The sequence below is a fragment of the Ambystoma mexicanum genome, chromosome 13 (assembly GCF_040938575.1).
Source record: "Ambystoma mexicanum isolate Mex_15411 chromosome 13, UKY_AmexF1_1, whole genome shotgun sequence".
NCBI classification, from domain to species: domain Eukaryota; kingdom Metazoa; phylum Chordata; class Amphibia; order Caudata; family Ambystomatidae; genus Ambystoma; species Ambystoma mexicanum.
In genome coordinates this window covers 316,104,257-316,125,799 of record NC_090938.1, presented here as the reverse complement: position 1 = coordinate 316,125,799, position 21,543 = coordinate 316,104,257, and the positions used below count along the sequence as shown (strand labels likewise).

Below are 21,543 nucleotides of genomic sequence, written 5' to 3'. Positions count from 1 at the left end.
GGTACACAAGTGGTTGACATTACATGTACATATTACACATTGCTTCAGGTAGTCTCTGTTCCGACTCTGGCGTTTCTAGGAGCTTACATAAAAAAATGGCAACTTATTTTCGATTTTAGTGGGTTTTGGAACATTGGTTTTTCATCAAAAATTATACAAAGGTACACCCCCCTTCTCCAAATATCCCAGTAAATGTCCAGGTCTCTAGCTTAAATACAGTGTCTACAATATCCATAATTAGCGGGGTTTTGCCCCAGAACATGGTACAAATTGAAGTTTGGACACAAATCGTGAGGGCATTTTTCATACTAAGAATCTCAAGGTTGTACATTCCTGTCATTTGGTTACAATAAGTCATCAATGTTTCTATAAAATATATATTTGTTGCAATTCAACTCCCCAAAGTGTTTGGGTCCGCCTCCAGAAGTCTGGGTGGGTCAGTGATCACATGTCTCTCCTTGCTGGCAGAGGGCTGTTGACAGGAAACACTCAAAATGAACATACCCCATTCAACTGAAAGGGGCTATTGTCTCTCTCCTCCAGGCTGAAGGGGAAACCCCCTCCCTCTCACTCAGAAGGGCCATGTGATATCCTGCCTCCTGTTGTGAGTCTCTGGGGTGTTAAGAACTGTCAGCCTCTTGGCCTCTGGGAACAGCAGGTGGCTAAGATTTTTTAATTAACCAACAGACTTTGAAGTCCAGTTGACTCAGGTCCCTTTGTTAGCCAGTTCTCCTGTCAGAGTTTAGCCCGCTAGCGCCGCCTTGTGGAATTTGTTGGTACTGCACCCATTTTTGGGATCTGTCTTGAATTATTGCATTTCAATAGAGTGGTCTTTTGCTTGATAGAATAGGACCCTTGCTTAACATTGTTTTGATGGCATCCTTACAGTAGAGTGGTGATGTGGAACCCACCACAAGAAGGTTGTATCTTTGGAGTGGTCTTGTGCCAACTGCGCAGCTCTCCTGGATTCTGGCGTGAATGTGGGCAGCGACAGCTCATCCCCACATCCACCCAGTCTATTGATTTAGTTTGTTCTGGGATAGAATAATGGGCGGCGATAGCTCATCCCCACATCTACCCAGTCTATTGATTCAACATGGGTCAAAACCCTTGACGACATCTTTGATACTGGATACCGAGCTATCGCTGTCCTCCTGCCTGGCCATCCAGGCCAGCAGTCTCCCCCTTGTGTCCCGTTGTTCGTAGACCCTCCCTCTACTGAACCAGAGCAAGTGTTTTGCCTCATCAAGTGATACCAATCTCAGTCTGTGCTAAGCCCTCCACAGCTCCCTGTGCCTCCATTTCGAGTTGTCCTCTACATATTTGACTTCCAGCTCTGTCACGCTGAGCTCCGCCCGGCTCAGTTCTCGACTCTTCTCCCTTTCCCTATTGCTGACTTCCGCCATCACAGCTCCCTGCATGACAGTCTTCCCACAACGTCACCACACTATCTTTCGTACCTTCATTCTCCTGGAAGAAACTGGTGGTAACCTCGCCCAAGATGCCCCCCCGTCTGGTGACATCAAGTGGTAGGCATTAAAGTCGCCAAATTCCCTGCCGTCACTTTTTCTCAAGACCCCAATCCATGAGTACAGGTGAGTGATCAGAGACGCCCCTCGCTAAATACTCTAGATTCCAGACCCTGCAAATGATGTCCCTGATGGCAAAAATATAGTTAATTTGGGATAGTGACCCGTGAGCTCCGGAGTGAAACGAAAAACAGCGATCTGTCAGATGACTACCTCCATACGTCTACCAAGCCAATTGCAGAAGCCCATACATGCAGTTTGGTTGGGTGCAGGACCCTAAACACTGCAGAATTCATCCTATCCTTAACAATGGCTGCTACTCTCTGGAACAAGCTCCCAGACCAGCTCAATCCAGTCTCATGATGCCTTCCGCAAGGCCTTAAAAACTAGGCTGTTTGTCTAAAGGGCTTATCCCATGTGCAATATTTTACATATGCTACTTAACTGAATTTGACACACTGTGCGATGTAGAATATTGTACTTTGTAATTTAACCCTGTAAGCTACTGTCTTTAAGCTTTATTCCTGGGCCGCTTAATGTAACCCTCAAGCAAGCCTTCTTCAGTATCCTTTATACTGCCTCGATGCCTGTGGGCTGCAGTGCGCTCTACAAATCAAAAAATAAATCATTGTACATCGTGTCATTAAAGTCCCCTCCAATAAGGATCATATCCCATTCCCCCTCCAGGATCTCATCCCTTACTACCCCCCCCCCCCACCCATCAACTCATCCCTCACTAGGGGAGAAGCGTAAACATTCATCAGGAAAACCAACTCCTGTCCCATGCTGCCCACCACCCAATTTGTAGCCTCCCCCAACACCCCGTTTAGCCTTGATGTGCTGGGTGAACCAAAGGCACCGATTTTTATATCGTCATGGCAACCCCCCTGGAGCCTCTAGTGAAACCTTTGCGATCTACTTTCGATTTATTTATTTATTGTTTGCTTGCTAGGCGCTTATACAGGAAATACATTCTGTTTCAAAGCGCCCACAGGGCATCAGGAAGGGAACAAGTGATAGCAGTACAATTACATACTAAAATAAAATACAGACGTGGAAGGGACAGCCTACTATGCCTTTTGAGTATTCAGAAAGTGCAAGCGCAGGAAAGAAGAGAGCAGTTGGGTAGGTGCTGTGGTGTCTGTCCTTGAGAGTGAGCCGCAGATGAAGTGCACGTTATGGTAAGTGCTATGCGGCCAGGAGCCGCGTTGGGCGGAAAGTGCGAAACTCCAATGCTGAGGGTGTGCCGAGGCAAGTGCTGAAGGAAGACAGATGCTGGGGAAATTGGGTGTGAAAGGGCAGAGGCCCAGAGGATACATAAGGGTCCAAGACAACAATCACAGCAACTGTGGGATTAGCAGAGGAAGGAAGAAGGGAAGGGGAGGAAAAGAGGAGAGTCTTGAGGTTTTTTCGGAACTTCAGGAGGTCCTGCTCAAGATGCAGTGGGAGGGGGAGGCTGTTCCAGAGGAGGGATCCAGCTGAGTAAGGCGAGCACCCTCCTTCTTTGTTTAGTGAAACGCTTTACACACAGAGTTGGTGCCAGAGGAGCGTAGCGGTCTAGAAGGAGAGTATTTGGTAAGAGAGAGTTGCAGATAGTGTGGTCCCCGGCCCCAGACAGCCTTGTGGATAATGCAGAAGGATTTGAATTTGATACCTGCAGCAACCGGAGCCAGTGGAGGCTTTTTAGGGCTGGAGAGATACAGTCCCTGGTTTTAAGGCCAAGGATAAGTCTTGCTGCTCTATTCTGGATTAGATGAAGGGGTGGCAGCGTGGAAAAAGGTAGATTGAGGAGGAGGCTGTTGCAATAGTCAAGATTATAGCGAACAAGGAATTGGGAAACATTGAGCTTCTGGGGAAAAGTGAGAAATGAGAGCATTCCTTTAAGAAGGAAAAGTTTGAAGTTGGACTTCTTAGCAATGTCATGCATGTGAGGGAGGAATGCTAAGGGAGTCAAAGATGACTCCAAGGTTTCTGGCTTTAGAAGAAGGAGCAGGGGGACAGCCCAAGGTGTGAGGCCAGAGAGAAGGGAAGGAGGGAGCAGGGATCCCAATCGGAAGGATCTCAGGTTTGCTGGCATTGAGGCAGAGATCATCGGAAGAGCACCACACCTGGATGGCAGACAGGCAGTTAGGGATGAAGGAAGGTGCAAGTAAATCTGCAGGAAGTCTGAAAAAGAGTTGAGCGTCGTCTGGATAAAGCTGGAAGTTGAGGAAGAAGGAGATGAAGCATACCAGCTTTGCACGGTAGACGCTAAAGAGCCATGGGGAGAGGATAGATCCCTGGGGGACACCGCATGTGTTCCTGGTGATATCATTGTGAATTTCTTTAAGCCAGGGATCTGTGCCTTGGTGTGGGCGACGATCCTGCAGGATCAGGAGTCACATTCAGTAGCATCTGGGCCATATTTGTCTCCATCTACTCGCCCCAGCATATATTAAGATGAGGAGTTAATCTCACCACACACCAGTATTGTAGTGGTTGAGAAGTACTGTTTTACAGCTACTGAGGCTCTGTGAAAAAATGAAAAGTTCCCATGAGTAAAGGTTAATAAACTCTTCCTGAGGTCGATTTTCTCAATGTTTCTTCCTCCTCCCGCCCCAATACTCTTCCCAACAGAGGATGGTAATCATCAGCTAACTTCCTCATGTTTCATGAGACATATTCCCTGGTGGGATATATTGTAATCATTTCTGTGAAGGGGTAACTACATGGTACATGATGAGTTCGTCAAAGGGAGACTGGGGGATCCCAGTCTTCTGCCTCCAGGGGCTGCCTTACATTGCTGATAGTTTTCACTGGCCCTCCCAGAGTTCTTCAAGGCCTTCAATTGTTTCTATAAGACTGACTGTCACTTATAGCCGTCACATGAGATGGCTATAGACATTGTAGGACCCACTCAAACTATCAAGGAGTGGGATCTGCTATATACTGGTCTTCTTGGAGTATGTTACTCATTATCCAGATACGGTTCCACAATGGGGCAACAACTCAAAAGATCTTAAAGGTTCTAGTAGCGTACTGTTCACAAGTGCTGCCTTCTCTTTCTTTGTCTTCTCACATTTCATCTCTCGCTCGTTCCGGTCACTTCCACTTGTTCAATATTCGTAACGCTCGACCCTTTCTCTCCTTTCGCGCTTCTAAAATTCTTGCATTTGTACTTGTCTTTCTCATCTCAATTACTGCTGTGCACTGCTCTTTGGTCTCCCACCTTTTCAGCTAACTCCTCTTTCAAACTATCTACAATCGATTGATTTGTCTCCAATATAAACTATTCTCTTGTGACTATTATTCCCTCTTTGATTTCTCTTCAAGGGCTATGTTTTGAGCCTTACTTGGTTTTCCACTTTTTTGTATAGTTTTCAAGTGCCTTCATGGTATGGCTCTTGCTTATCATTGGTCTAAGATCTCTTTTTACTTCCCTAATCACACTCCTAGATCCCAATCCCAGTTTCGGTCGATTGTCCCTTACCCATTTTGTGCCCAGTCTCGCTTCCACTCTTTCTCTCTCTCTTTGCTCCTGAACACTGGAACTCGCTTTCTTTGGCTATTAGGTCTGACTCCATCTTTTCCTTCTTGTATTCCAACCTTAATAATCCTCTCTTGTCTCTGTCTCCCTCTTAATGTATCTTGTACATTTTTATCATTCCTTTTATTTTGTACCTTTCCTTCATGTACAGCGCTTTGGGAAGCCCAAGTAGGGTTTCATAAGAAAACAAGGGTGTCTGGAATAGGGAATCTGTAAGGGGGACGATACATATTGTTAGGCAGAATTATATGCATTACCCTTTGGGAACACCACACACAATTAAGACTACAAGTGACAGTACAATTTCACCTTTGGTATAAGCCTGTACTACACAGTTATAGTGGTAGCGGAGCATCCAGACTTATCTCAAGAGTAACTGAGCAGTATCAAATAGTTACACAAAGGACAGCAATCACTATGATTCAGGCAAACACTGAATCAAGGTTTCTAAGTAAAAGAATATATATTTATTTACTCAACAGTTGTATAACATTTCACTATTATAAGCAAGTCAAAAATCACAATCTTAATACACCACACCACTTCCCTTAAATTTCAGACAAGTTAAGTTCACAAAATGAAGTGGGAGCAAAATGGCACTCCAGCAATTTAAAAAGGGAGGGAAAGACAGAAGTTAACAAAAATGACTCCACACCAACAGGTAAGTACTCAGGGCAAGCGAACAAGAGAGACTACAATGATAAAATCAGATAGAAAAAGCTTAAGGCCAAAGTCAATGGTTCAAAAGTATTTTGCTCAAGATAATACAGTTCAGGGTAGTTTGCGGTAAAGTTTGTGGCACGGTTTCCGGACGGGGTTGGTTGGTAGAAAAGTTAGTTAAAAGAGAAGAGAAGGAAAAGCCCTCGGATTGGAGAAAGATTTCCAACACTTTCACTGCAAATGAAAGAAACGCACAACCGGATTTGCACAGTACCTTAAAACAGAGAGGGAGCTGTAGCTGAGGCAGACGTTCCTGGTAGTTCCTGCAGGCTCACGGTTCCTGAAGCGACTGTCGGACTGATCAGAAGTAGGAAGACTGGAGGGTCCTGCACTACCCAGGGAAGAAACCAGCAGCAGAGCAAAGCAACAAATAAAAGGTGCGCCCCTTAAAACCAAAGCAAGGTCCAACCTTCCTGGCTATCGGGCCCACTGTAGCTCTGTGCAGCGAATTCGACCAGAGGAGGGGTCCTGGCTTGCAGTTTGGGCGAACTGGTTGGTCCCACCAGCTCAAGGGAAGAAGTTCCCTGGAGGATCTTCTCTGTCGTCAGATTCTGGAGATTCGGTCCTGCAGCAGGGCTTCACCGGGCGGTTCAGTCGTGGCAGGGGTCATTTTCTTCCAGTTCCTCGTTGGTTCTTTCGTTCCAGTAGCGACTCTGCCTTTCCATTCCCAGAGACCTGCTTTTTATGCAGTTTTCCCCCATTCATACAGCCTGGCTGTCAATCACACAGCAGGGTGGCTGGCTCGGCAAGGCCAGTCCCCTTAGCCAATCAGACAAGAGTGCGACTTGGGTTACCAAGGGAACCCATGGCAGGGGTCCGTATATCCCTCCCTCATGTCCTGCCTACCTAGACTATCAGGCGCCTTAAGGAGGGCTTCTGTGCAGAAGCCCGCGAAAAGACAGCGAACAAAGGAATCATCCCCGATTTGGCGCGCCGAGAAAAATGCGAGAAAGACTAACAAAAAGAAATGGCGAATAAACCCAGCCAGAGCCAAAATAAAATGTATTTGATCTAGCGGGTTTATGTTGAAGGCTAATATAATAGCCTAAAACAATACCACGTTTATATAAGATAATCGCAGTAGAAAAGTTAGGGTAGATACCACTGCCAACAGCCAAGTCTTGATGTAAAGGGAGCGAAACAAGGCTCCAAGAGGCACAGACAAAAAGGGATAAGAATTGACCCTTTCCAATACTCCATGTAAGATGGGGTGTACTGGGTCTGTGGTTTAAAGTGACTAAAGTAAAGTTAATTGCAACTTTACCTTTTCTGGGGGACTGTTGTCAGCCCAGAAAATTTAGTCAATGGGAAGTCTAAAAGACAACCCTGTGTCACTGCACTGAAGGTGGTTTGTAACACACACAAAATATGGTGTCCTGGATAGGTGAGGCTCCAGTGCCCAAGAACACACAAAAAGTAGAAACACACATAGCAAAACACATGTAAGAGTGGGAAAAAAGGCTCACACTCTTACCAGGTGAAAAAAATGTATCCTAGAAATCCAGTAAAGCTGCTGAGGGACTCATTAGGTAATGGAACTCAACCATTTATGAGAATTCTCCATAACATATATAGAAATAAAAGGTTCAATGTAGGTCAACAAAACTGAGTCGACCAAAATGTAGACTATCGATAGTCATTTGATTAACAACATAGAAGAACAAGTTACTTCTTACCTTGTAACGTTCTTTCGACGGGATGTTCCTCCGACGTATTCCTCATCTTAGATATATCCTTCCAGCTCTGCTGGCCTCGGAAAATTTTTTCTCTAGAGGGCGCTGCGCGTCGACGTCCCTCGAGTCGATGTCCCTAGACAGCCGCCGTATCGACGCTCGACGTCATCCTGCCTATAAAGGCTGCGCGCAGCGTCCGTTGCTCAGTTCCGTTTTGTAGCCCACAGTATTACTGTCTGGACTAGACTAATCACCCTGAAGGAGCGTAAGCTGCAACAACAAGGGAAGTAGAACTGCGGGGATGGATGGGAGGGTCGATGAGGAATACGTCGGAGGAACATCCCGTCGAAAGAACGTTACAAGGTAAGAAGTAACTTGTTCTTCGAAGGGATTGTGTCCTCCGACGTATTCCTCATCTTAGATAGGCTCCCATAGCAGTATTCTATATTCGGAGGAGGGAGTACTGACTTCACGCTGTCTTCTATTGATGAATAGAATGCAGTACAGCCCTTCCAAACCTAGTCTCTTGACTGGAGGAGGAATCCAGATTGTAAAAACGTGTAAAGGTATGGACAGACGACCATGTAGCGGCCGCACATATGTCTTTAACCGGCACGCCTCTTTTGAGGGCCGATGAAGCTGCAATACCTCTGGTCGAATGAGCCCTAAGGTTTTGAGGGGGCTCTTTCCCTGCCAGTTTATAACATTCCAGAATGGCTAGAATGATCCATCTGGAAATGGTCTGCTTAGTTATTGGTAACCCCAGCTTGTGACCTGCGTAACCTACAAACAGCTGGTCTGCCTGTCTTATCCTGGCTAGTCTACTAATGTAAAAACTTAAAACCCTCCTAGGGTCTAGTCTGTGTAACCTCTCTTCCTCTTTCCCCGGGTGAGGAGGAGGATAGAAAGATGGTAGGGTAATCTTCTGAGTGATATGGAATTCAGAAACCACCTTTGGGAGGAAATTAGGCTTCACTTGCAGGACAACTTTGTCTTTGTGAAAGATTGTATGAGGGGGTTTACAAGAAAGAGCTTGTAATTCGCTCACCCTTCTAGCAGATGTAAGTGCTATTAATAAAACAGTTTTAAGGGTAAGGAATCTTAACGAACAAGAATGGAGAGGTTCGAAAGGTGTACCCATCAGGAAAGTTAGTACTAAATTTAAATCCCATAGGGGAACTTGGAATGGTCTTGGGGGATAAACATTGGTTAACCCCTTTAGAAACTGTATTACCAAGGGTAATTTGAAATAGGATGGTTCTTCCGCAGTACGCTTAAAGATAGATAGCGCTGCGAGATAGCCCTTAATGGTGCCAACTTGAAGGCCTGAATTTGCCAAATATAGTAGGAAGGACAAAACCATTGGTGTACCACATGAAAATGGGCCGATATTCTGTTCTCTACACCAGCTGCAAAATATGTTCCAACGGCAGCGGTATAAAGACTTTGTTGCTGGCCTCCTTGCCGAAAGCAACACCTCCATAACATCATCAGGGAGGTCCCAATCCTTGTACCTCAGCCGTTCAGAAGCCAAGCGTGAAGGTTGAGGGTTTTGATGTCTGGATGGAGAACCTGACCTCCCTTCTGTGAGAGTAGGTTCTCTCTGAGAGGAAGTCGAATTGGAGGGCAGATGGACAAGTCTAGAAGGTCCGGGTACCACGTTCTCCTGGCCCAATCCGGGGCAATTAGGATCCTGGTTCGCCGGAATCTTCTCAACCTCCTGATCATTTGAGGAAGGACAGGGACCGGTGGGAACGCGTACAGAAGCGGAAACTCCCAGTCCACTATGAACGCGTCTCCCAGAGCTCCTCTCGGAGGAAATTCCCTTGAGCAGAACAGGTCGCATTTCCTGTTTAGGCTGGTGGCGAACAGATCTACCTGAGGGGTTCCCAAAGGGCGAAGATCTCTTGAAGGACTTCCTGAGCTAGCTCCCACTCGTGGGAGACTGTGTTCTGCCTGCTCAGAGTGTCCGCTGTCAAGTTCTTCTCTCCGGCTAGGTGAACTGCCGATAGAGAGATTCCTTCTTGGATTGCCCAAAACCAGAGCTGCATCGCCTCTCTGCACAGGGGTAGTGATCCTACGCCTCCTCTTTTGTTGAGGTAATGCATGGCCACCGTGTTGTCCGTCATTATCAGGACGTTCTTCCCTTGTACAGCTGGCAGGAAAGCCTTCAACGCAAGTCTGATGGCTCTCAGCTCTAACAGGTTGATGTGTAGTCTGGACTCCGATGGTCAAGTCGTTGGTGTGGGCTCCCCACCCCGTGAGTGAGGCATCCGTGACTACTGTTATCTCTGGCCAGGGTTGCCAAAACTGTTCTCCTTTCAGAATGTTCTCCTGACAGGCCCACCACTGAAGGTCTCGAGCCACCCTGCCGGGAACCTGAAGAAGATCTGTCATTCTCCCTGAGAATTGTGACCACTGAGTCCTCAGTGCCCACTGGAGGGATCTCATTCTCAGGCGAGCCTCTGGCACAAGGAAAATGCAGGATGCCATGAGGCCTAGCAACCTCAAAAAGTCGAAGGCTGGGAGACGTTGGGCATGCTGGAACTTGGTAACCATCTGTAGAATATCTTGAGCCCTCACCTCTGGTGGCGAGGCTTTTCCCAGGGAAGTATCCAGGATCGCTCCTATGAACTGGAGTCTCTGCGATGGTATCATTTGTGACTTCTTTAAATTGAGGGAGAAGCCCAGTCTGTGAAGGAAATGGCACACGTGATTTAGCTGGATCTGAGCTTGCTCCGGAGAAACAGCCCTGATCAGCCAATCGTCCAGGTAGGGGTAGACGTGAATCCCTTCCCTCCTTAGACTTGCAGCCACTACCGACATTAACTTGGTGAAGACCCTCGGGCGGAGGTCAGCCCAAATGGCAGTACTCGAAATTGATAGTGAGAGTTGCCAATTGCGAACCTCAGGTATTTCCTGTGTTTGAGATGGATAGGCACATGGAAATAAGCGTCCTGAAGGTCCAGAGATACCAACCAGTCCTGAAACTGAAGGGCCTGGAGGATCTGAGAAAGAGTGACCATCTTGAATTTGTCTTTTCTGAGGAATTTGTTCAATTCTCGCAAGTCCAAGATGGGTCTCAGTCCTCCGTCTTTCTTCGGAATGAGAAAGCAAGGGGAGTACCATCCCTTGTCCCTCTCCGCTACAGGTACCGGTTCTATGGCACCTTTCTCTAGCAGGTCCAAAATTTCCTGCAAGAGGAGCGGATCTGGAGCTTTCTGAGAGCTGATCCCCGGTGGATGACTCTGAGGTATACGTAGGAAAGGCAGGCAGTAACCTTGGGCGACTGTTTCCAATGCCCAAGCATCTGACGTGATAGCCTGCCATACCGTCAGATGTTGAGTCAACCTGCCTCCTACAGGTGTCCTGTGAGGGGAGTCCTCAGAGTGGTTTTGGGGCGGCTGATGCAGATGCCGATGGTAAAGAGGCACCTGCTGTTGCTGCGGCTTTAGAATATCTACCCCGTCCACCTCGGGTAGTTCTTCTTTGACCCCTTTGAGCCGGTCGTCCTCTACCTCTTCCGAATGCGGAGTAGAAGCGAAAGGACTTGCCCCTCGCAGAGGTTCCTGTGGGACGAAAAGGAGTCTGACGGATTGCAGCTCCTAGGGATTTTGCTGCAGCTTTTGAAGTTTGCAGTTTCTCTAAACAGTCATCCGCCTTTTTCCCGAACAAAGAAGAGCCATCGAATGGCATGTTCAAGAGCCTGGCTTGCACATCTGGGGCAAAACCCGACTTTCTCAACCAAGCAAATCTCCTGGTTGATGTACTTGCCGCCATTGCTCTGCTGATACTGTCAGCCGAATCAATGCCCGTCTGGAGGGATTCGCACATAGGGTCTTTACCGTCCTGTATAATATTCAGGAACGCATCCCTTTCTTCTCCCTCCGGGATGCAGTCAGCCGCTGTAGAAGCACACTCCCAAAGTGTATGGCTGAACCTAGCAAGGGTGCAAGTAGCATTAACAGACTTTAACGCCATGCTACATGCTGAAAAGACTTTCTTTGGCATAGCATCATATTTTTTATCGTCCCTGTCCTGTGGGACTGTAGGATAAGCCGTCTTGACATCGGTAGAGGATGCTGCTTGTACCACCAGACTTTCTGGGGATGGATGTTTAGACAAAAACTCTGGGTCTGTGGAAGATACCCTGTACTTTGCAGACAGTTTTTTATTTACTGCTGGTATTACATCTGGGGTTTCCCAGTTTGTCATGATCTTTCTCTGAAGAGCTTTATGAAAGGGCACCACAGGATCCTCTTGTGGGCCTTTGTCGAGAATATCCGTGAGGTCATCTTGCTGGAAAGATTGTGAAGGTGCAGACCACCCCATGAACTCTGTAATCCTGGCCATTAAGGCTCTGTAGGGGGTTTCAGCATGCTCCCCCGGGTCTGGCTTAGCAAAATCCACCTCAGGGGAAGTGTCTAACCCACTTGCCTCATGTAAAGAATCATGAAGATCCTTTAATCTGCGCTCTTCAGAGGAAAATTCCTCTCTAACTGGGGTTACAGGTCCCTGTAACTCAAATGTGTCTTGTTCAGACAAATCACCCTCTTCTAAAATTGAGGATATAGTTCTCAATTGTTCTGAACTCATAAAGGGAGTAAATCCCATTTCCAAGGCAGAGGGTGCCGAACTTGTCATTATTGGCCTCGAAAACGTCGATGTCGTCGACGTCGAAGGCTTCGGGCGTGGCGTCGAAAACAGAGGTGGAGGCCTCAAGGACCTCGACAGAATTGGAATTCTACTCGACAATATCGACGCCATCGACGTCGAGGGCCTGGGGATAGTCACTGGATGTGTGGTCACCGTGACTTTTCTTGGCGTCGACGCCGGTGTCGAGTCGACAGACCCGTGTGTCGAAGGTCCCTTCGACAACGGCGTCGAAGACATCGACCTCGACGTCGACGGAACCTTCGTCGACGGCGTCGACGGAACCTTCGAGGAAGGTTTGGAGGTCATAGTCCTGCTCGAGGGTTCGAGACGCGCTCGAGAGGTTTCTTTCGCCGGGTACTGCGACTCGCGGCGTTTTTGACCTTCGGGTCTTTCGACCAGAGCATCGCTCTCGGCAGTCTTCGAGGGGGTCGAGGCCGCTTTCTCGAAGACGCTCATCATATTTTTTTTCGGAATTCCTCCCATTCAGCCCGGGAACTATGTTTCGTGGGGCAAGGGATTCTTTTTGGCGAAACAGAGGAAGAGGGAGAAGGGGATCTTCGACGTCTCCTCTTCGAGTGCTTCGATCTCGAGGAGTGATGAGACCCACTCCGAGACCTGGAGCGCGAATGGTGACGAGGAGACGAATGTCTCGACTTCGTCGACGAAGAAGAAGCTTTAAAAGTCTTACCTTTCTCCAGCTTCCCCCTACGCTCCTTCAGGGCCTTAGCTGTCATGGACATACAGTCCTCGCATTCCGAACAATGGTGTTCAGCTCCCAAGCACCACAGACAATTTCTGTGAGGATCGGTCAACGACATCTTTTTCCCACAATCTCGACATTTTTTGAAGCCGGATCGAGGAGTTGTCGGTTCCGACGAGGAAGCCATCGAGTACGGATCGAATAACTCGAGGTAAATAGGATTAATCTGACTAAGAACTGAGCAACGGTATTCCGAGGCACCGACTAAGCGCGGAAAAACAGAACTGAGCAACGGACGCTGCGCGTGGCCTTTATAGGCAGGATGACGTCGAGCGTCGATACGGCGGCTGTCGAGGGACATCGACTCGAGGGACGTCGACGCGCAGCGCCCTCTAGAGAAAAAATTTTCCGAGGCCAGCAGAGCTGGAAGGATATATCTAAGATGAGGAATACGTCGGAGGACACAATCCCTTCGAAAGTCAAGTTAATTGTAGAGATGATATTTAGATATTTCATCCACAGACTGAAGGTCTAGTAGAGCGCTTTAATAAGACCTTGAAACAACTCTTGAAAAAGAATATTGACAAAAGTGATACTTATCGATACCCGCACACCTCTTTGATATCCTCTTTGATATCCAGGAGAATGCTTTGTCTGAATTTGAAGTGTACTCCATGCGTCACCAATTAATTAATGTATGACCACGCTGGGTATTTATTCTAAGGTGCCACTCTATCCTTGGGATAAGGAAAGGAGTGCCTTTGCTGCCCCCTCAATGTATCTTACTGTGCCTGGTAAGGCCCTTCAGACTTCATGTAGTGCCTCATACTTACAACGCCTAATGGATTATCTCTTACTACATCATAAAGAATTATGAGGTGATCCTCCACAGTCCAACATAGGAGAAGGATTTGACACACATAAAACTGGTATACGACACAGTCAGAATTTCATTGCCGAAGGAGCCAATTGTAACTTCACCACTTCATCAGTGCAGTACCAGGAAACCTTAGTGTAAAGTGGAAAATCAGCCTTGACACAACTAACTGGCAAGCCTTGGTTTATTGTCTATATAAAGGAGTTGATTTTGTGGATTTATCAAAGAGGTGCTGCACTACGGCTCCTATTTCTGAGGCTGATCAGAAAACTAACGATAACAAAAGACGGTATGTCATTAAGTTGTGCTCAACCTTTAAATTCGTTTTGTATATTTGATTACTTTAAATGTCATGAACCAATAACTTTTCACAACTCTGGTGGTTGATCAAATGGAGCCATTTTTATTTGTCAAGCTTCAATAGCTCAATTTTCAAACTTAAAGTTTCAGATTAGCCAATTACTCTTGGTTAATCTTTTCCTCCACACGTGTTTCACTGTCCCCAATTCAAATGACAGTTCTTCAGGAGGAAAAACCCATGAACTTTGCATGCAGGTTTGCAATTTTCAATACAACTGAAATTAAACTAAAAAAATGTAATTTATAAGTTGTGACAATTACTGATATATCATTCTGTTGTCTTAGACTCAAAAGTAAATGTTTGCTGGTTTAAGGACTTGGTTGATCAATAATAAAAAGCAATGAAACACTAACTTGTGTGTTAGATATTCGGTTCTCAAACGTAGAGGATAATATGTCTATTTTGTAGAGTCAAAATGAGGGGTATTTTTCAAGAAGAGCCTGAATACAAGAAAAAACAATTGCAAGTTATTCTAATTAGAAAAGTCTATGTATACCCTAATTCGTTCAATATTTTTGGTGCAGCCGTTGTCTCTTGTATTCAGTAAAGGGGGATATTCAGTTTCTTACCTTGATAAGCTATCTTCCTTGAGTGCTGGTAGTTTAATTTCCTGTTTGACGTACGGTTCGCAGCATGTTAACCAGCTCGTACTTACATTCGTCTCACTAATATGACGGACTATACTTGCGATCACGTGTTAGCTTTCACGTGATCGCGAGTCCTCCATTTTGCATCGGGAAGTGATTAATAGTTAACACTACTGAAATAGATTGTGCTAACTTGTTTTCAGAAATGCTTTATTAATAAGAGCAATGTAGTTGCTGCTTATGTGGCTATAGATTGCTAAGTCTACATCTTTTACAGGCAAACTACAACTGATATAGTTGCTGAGTCTCCACCACGTGTTATTTGTTTTTCACGTTGTTATATCCGCCTTGACGCGGTGACTAAGGCGTTAACAATAAAAGCAATGCCCCCGCTCAGATAGAGCAGTTCCGGGGCAGGACAGCAACGCAGCAGTGTCCGTGTCTTCTTTGCTCCCGTTGGAGCTGCGCAACGCGGCATGGTCACCCCAGGCATATCTAACCCTGTTTCCCGCCGACACATTGGCTGGGAGCAGGAACATAACACACGTGTTTGAAAATTGCCCTTTCAAGTTGGGAAACAGTGGCCTTTTTAATTGCCTAATTTCGAGTAGCTCTTATGGTCCATCGCTTACATCAGATTGGTGTTGGTGCTTTTATATAATGTGGTATTGCTTGATCTTTTTAATGATCAATGTATATTTTCATGCTGTCCTTAAACCAACATACATTTAATAAAACAAAAATGTAAAAGAAAAGACAATTAAACGATTGCCACAATTTTACTCTGGGTATAGAAATTCATAATTATACATTTGTCTCAATTTGCACTGCTTGCTATTTTCTGTTAACCTCTAATTCAGTCGTTATTGGATCAAACTGTTAATGATAATAGTGGTCCTTGTGCTGAACAGCCATAAAGTCCACAATTGATATTTATAATAGATGAATCATTTCTGCATCTGAATTTAAACTGCTGTGGCAAGAGTCAAGTGTACAGATCCAGAAGCTTCCCTGGATCTTATTTTCTACAGGTTGCCTCTTCTTGGGGGCTTCGTAATTCTTTCTATCCCATAGAATTTCATATTTGTTTTTGGTATTTGGTTATGTTCTGTGGCATGATGGAAACCTAGGGGATACACGATATCTTCTTCTGTTATTGCTCTAAAATGTTCTTGTAATGGAGGACTCGCGATCACGTGAAAGCTAACAACACGTGATCGCAAGTATAGGCCGTCATATTAGTGAGACAAATATAAGTACGAGCTGGTTAACATGCCGCAAACCGTACATCAAACAGGAAACTAAACCACCAGCACTCAAGAAAGATAGCTTATCAAGGTAAGAAACTGAATATCTCCCTTTACTGAATACAAGAGACAACAGCTGCAACAAAATATTGAACGAATTACGTCATGCATTTCTTTTCTAATTAGAATAACTCTCAATTGATTTTCTTGTATTCAGGCTCTTCTTGGTAAATACCCCTCATTTGACTCTACAAAATAGACATATTATCTGCTTCATTTGAGAACCTAATACCCAACACAAAAGTGAGTGTTTCATCGCTTTTTATTATTGATTAACACAAGTCCTTAAACCAGCAAACATTTACTTTTGAGTCTAAGACAACAGAATGATATATATCAGTAATTGTCACAACTTATATATTGAATTTTTTTTGTTTAATTTCAGTTGTATTGAAAATTGCAAACCTGTATGCAAAGTTCATGGGTTTTTCCTCCTGAAGGGCTGTCATTTGAATTGGGGACAGCAAAACACCTGTCACGGAAAAGATTATCCAAGAGTAATTGGCTAATCTGAAACTTTAAGTTTGAAATTGTAGCTGTTTAAGCTTGAAAAATAAAAATGGCTCCATTTGATCAATTACCAGAGTTGTGAAAAGTTATTGGTTCATAACATTTAAAGTAATCAACAATACAAAAAGGATTCAAGGGTTGAGCGCAACTTAACGGCATGCCGTCTTTTGAGACGGTACCAGGATACAATGTTAGAAATTGACTGATAAAGCACCACGTCACAAAGTTACAGGCAATACAATATATCTCACAACTAAACAGATAGCTTTAAGATTATTTTCAGGTCTGACAGACCAGAGGTCTATTCCACAGTTTTCCATTCCGCTGGTCTCTTAAAGAACATGTTATCAAACAACAAGCCCAATCTGTTTAGTGGCATTAACCAGCCAGAAAGGCTTTTCAAGACATGAAGAATGTATTGTGCTACCCAACGTTGCTAATAACACTGTATATGAGCCAACCGTTTACCCTCCAAAATTATGCACCAAGAATAGGCTTTGGGACATACCAGAGACTGGGCAAATAAATCAGTCCTCTATCAACCAGAAAGGTTCCACCCTCTTCCCCCAAGCCCATTATTCCAACATTGAGAAATACCTTTTGGCTATCAAGTATACAGTTGAGGCGTTCAGCTACTAATTATGTGGATGACATGTTACCCTGGTAATGCTGTTTGCTCCAATGGTCTGGCTACCCAGGAACAAAGCCACTGCCACCAGATACTAAGATGGTTCCTTGCTCTTTTTTCACAGCCCTACTCAGAATAAAACATTGGAATGCAGATCTCCCCCTCTTCTCTCTTCCTTTGAAACTCAAGTGGCGATGTGAAAGTTAAGGTAGTGTGTATCAGGTGAAGGGACCCTAGTAGTCAGAAAAAAAGAGACTTGTGAATCCCTCTTTCCGTTCTATGGTTGAGTGATGCTGGCCAAGGCATCATGGATGCCTGACATAGCTATATTGACTGAGAAGCCATAGACTGAGAAGTCAGAGCAAGGAGTGGAGATGTGACTGATGTTGGTGACAGAACCAGTAGGCAGCAGCAAAGATGCGGGATGCACCAAATCTAGTTTGCAGAAGCATAGGGGACCATTGAGAGGTACCAAAACCTAGAGGTAGAAGAGGATGTCTGATGCTAGGGAGGCCAATGCTGCCATAGAGTTCCCTGGAGGTTTGGGCGAGTGACGATAGCAAGAGATGGAGAGAAAGCAGTGATCAGATTCAAGAATGGATAGAGGTTTAATGACACCCACTGCTGGGAAGAGAGAGGATTGAGGAAAAAGCCACAGATAGAGGAGGCATACAAGGCAACACCCCAGCAAGATCCCTTGACCAGTAGAAACTCTGAACTATGGAGATATGACTAAGACTAGGGTGACACGCATTGAATCCCAGAGCATGAAAGGAACTTTCCAGGCACAAAACTGAGAATGGAGAATAATTGAATTCTTAAACCTGGAGGAAAAGTTTCCAGTGTCAGTTGAGAAAAGGATAGAATTGGGAAGCGCCATTCATGGTACTTGGAGGGGAATTGCTAATTACATTTGGTAAAGAGACTAAAGTGAGCAGAACTGCATCCTGGTACAATAAGTACAATATCCTACAGTAACATACGAAGGACTCAGCGGACCCAGATATCACACCAGGTCTGCATGGCAAGCCCAACTAGTGCAGAATGGAGATACACGTACTGCAGCTAACAAAAATAACAAGTTTAGAGTTTTGAGCCACCTGAAAACCAAGTGAAAAAATAAGCTTTTGCACTCTGATATGTCCAACAGCCTTAATTTAAGAAATTGAAACAACGTCCAATTAATTAACAAACAATACAATGCACTAGATAACTGTCACAATAAATAGCAGCTATTACATTTAAACTATAGGCCGATATTATGATTCTGTAAACCAACACAGTCTTGTGTATTTTGCAACTAATCACGCTTTTACTTGTTGATGGTGGACTTACCCACACCGGTGACCAGCACCCACACTCGAGGCGGGGTTTCTGCTTCACTGATGGCTTTAGCAATTGACCTGGTGGTTTCCAGTCTGCTGGACACAACATCATTCTTAAAGTCTTCATTCCATCTAAAATACAGAGACAAAAGACTTAGCTAGAATTAGATCTTTTATGCTAGAGAATACTACACGCTGATCCCATCCCCTCACCCTGCCCATCTTGGTGTTTACCAGCTGGGGCATCGACCAGCCATTTTCAAGACTGGTATATCATATCTGTTATGACCCAATGATCACTTATATTCAGCAACTCCAGATGTCAATCCTCATAACCTCAGAAGAACTCCCTGCCCGAGACAAAAAAACAGGCGTCTCTGGTACAGGTAGCACCCAGGGATACAGGGTAACAAAACAAGGGGAAGTAGATGTCTGAGCTCTTCACAGGAATCTTGTAATAAGAATGATTTGTCAGCACCTTTCTTACTGTATAATAAGATGGCCCTAACTTACACACAAAGAAAGATCTTACCCAAGAGCGAGATCATGTCGGAATGGCTCCAATGTTAGCTACTCCTGTATTACCCCATGTAATATGTAAGTGTGACTAACATGAAGACTTGCTGTAGGATAGGTATTTTGAGAAACCAGCAGGTGTCTCACCCGCTAGTCCCCGGGGATCTGTCATCCAGGTAACCAGGACACAGCCATCGCTTTTGGATCCAATTCCTGGGGGTGGACCAGTGTGGGAGGATCACCTGGATGGGGGGTCTTCGGGGTGTGTGAGTGGGACGCCGGATGGTAAGACGCGATATACCCTTCCCAGTAACAGGATACTTAGGAACTTATCACCCCCTCACCTTTCCTGACAACACTTTCTCACAGAGAGCTCACTTTGAGAGAAAACAGACTAACACCCGAGCCGTATACCTGACATGTCCCAACACAAGGGTCAGGCAGAGTCAGGCAATTACTGATAATTACACACACCAGACTTCCATCACACTTCCCCACACGGATAAAACGCAGAGCAAGAATGCACACTCTGAGCAAGGCAAAACACACGAGGAAGCAGCAGTTCCGAGATGGCAGTTTAATACGAGGAGAAAGATGGTAAGAATGGAGAGGGTTGCAAGGAGGGACGTACCCTTGATCTTTCGGGAAAAGGCTGCTACTTTCATGAGTCCTCAAGAATAAGAAACATAAGACCTGGAATTACAGCGGAAGAAAGGGGCATTGTGTGCCAGAGGTACGCAGGGCTCTCCTGTGTCGGTTGCTGCTGTGGTACTGTCCTTGGCTCCAACAAAGTAGCGCCAGTAAAGTCAGCACAGCCGTTGAGTAGAGGAGACTGATACGAGACCGGTCTGTGGTACATATGATATTTTATTTGTATTGCGCTCATACACAAGTAATCCAGAGAGCGACGAGGTAAGGGAGGACAAAACAACGGTCTTACTAGGCCCAGTGACATTGAGAATGCACAAGTGCAGGGCAGAGGGAAGGGGAAACGAGCAAGGGAGAGGGGAAAAAATGGAAAGTGCTGAGCACGGGATACAACAACAAAAAAGGTAGTACAGCCAGCGAGGTGCTAAATGCAGATTTTGGGTGAAGACAAGGGGTGTCTGATAAGTGCAGGTAAGGAGACTGTAGGGTTACAGATACAGACCCAAGTGCAAAGGTGCCAGGGGCAGTGGGGCGTGAGTGGCTGGGTGGGCATGGACCTGGGCCCAAAATCAGAGGGTAAACCAGGCGTACTGAGCCGAAGCAGACAGATCAGCAGGTGAGAGGGAGAGCGCAGGCAGAAGCAAAGAGGAAGGTCTTGAGGTGCTTCCGGAACCGGGGATGGTTCTCCTCAAGTTTCAGAGTGGCAGGAAGGCTGCTCCAGAGGGAGGCCCCTGCTGAGGAAAGAGATCTACCATGAACTTGTTGCTTGGAGAAGCGACCGACCCTGAGGGAGTTGGAGGTGGATGAGCGAAGAGCTTGAGTGGGAAGGTATTTACGGAGGGAAAGTTGAAGGTATTTTGGACCCAGGCCCCAGAAAGCCCTGTGGACAATGCAAAGGGTCTTGAATTTAACAGAGTGACAGGAAAGGAGCGTGCAGGTGCGCCATGAGGAGAATCTCTGTTTTACTGGCATTAAGGCAGAGATCATTGGAGGCACACCACCCCTGGATAGCAGAAAGAGAGTCAGAGATGAGAAAAGGAGAAGAAGCGGCAGAATTCTCGTTGCTATGCTTGCCCTTGCAGGAGTTACCATGCTGGGGGAGCGCCGTTACCTGACGGGTGAAGCTGAGCCATCACACAGCAGCTTCCTAGGCACCAGCACCATTGTTAGGCAGGATCCTATGCAGTACCCTTTGGGAACACTACACAAAATTAAGACTATAAGGGGCAGCACAATTCACCTTTGGTACAAGCCTGTGCCACAAAGAAAAAGTGGTAGCAGTGACTGAGCAGCCAGATTTATCTCAAGAGTAAGTGAGCAGTATCAAATAGTTACACAAAGGACAGCAATTACTATGATTCAGGCAAACACTGACTCAAGGTTTTCAAGTAAAAGAATATACATTTATTTTACTCTTCAGTTGTATAACCTTACACTGTTATTAGCAGTTTAAAAATCACACTCAATACACCACTTCCCTTAAATTCCAGACAAGTTAAGCTCACAAAATGAAGTGGGAGCAAAATGGCACTCCAGCAATTTAAAAGGGAGGGAAAGACAAAGCTAATAGAAATGAAATCAAACCAACAGGTAAGTACTTGGGGCAATTGAACAAGAGGAACTACATAGATAGAATCAGGCAGAAAAGTATTTTGCTCAAGATCACACAGTTCAGGGTAGTTTGCGGTAAAGTTCGTGGCACGGTTTCTGGACGAGGTTGGTTGATGGAAAAGTTAGTTCAAAGAGAAGAGAAGGACAAGCCCTCGGATTGGAGAAAGATTTCAAACACTTTCACAGCGGTAGAACGAAACGAGCAACCGGATTTGCATAGTACCTTAAAACAGAGTAGAAGCTGTAGCTGAGGCAGACGTTCCTGGTAGTTCCTGCAGGCTCACAGTTCCTGAAGCGACTGTCGGACTGACAAGAAGTAGGAAGACTGGAGGGTCCTGCACTACCCAGGGAAGAAACCAGCAGCAGAGC

The 21,543-nt window shown here is 45.6% G+C and overlaps 1 protein-coding gene across 12 annotated transcripts in view; it reads right to left on the bottom strand.

Moving 5' to 3' along the window:
- SDR39U1 (short chain dehydrogenase/reductase family 39U member 1) overlaps positions 1-21,543 on the bottom strand; it is a 2,065,420-nt gene that overhangs the window by 794,241 nt on the left and 1,249,636 nt on the right. For all 12 annotated transcript variants that reach the window (XM_069633774.1, XM_069633771.1, XM_069633773.1 and 9 more), the window contains one exon: positions 18,410-18,531. In XM_069633774.1, the coding sequence (XP_069489875.1) occupies positions 18,410-18,531 (122 nt within the window). The remainder of the gene's footprint in view (positions 1-18,409; positions 18,532-21,543) is intronic.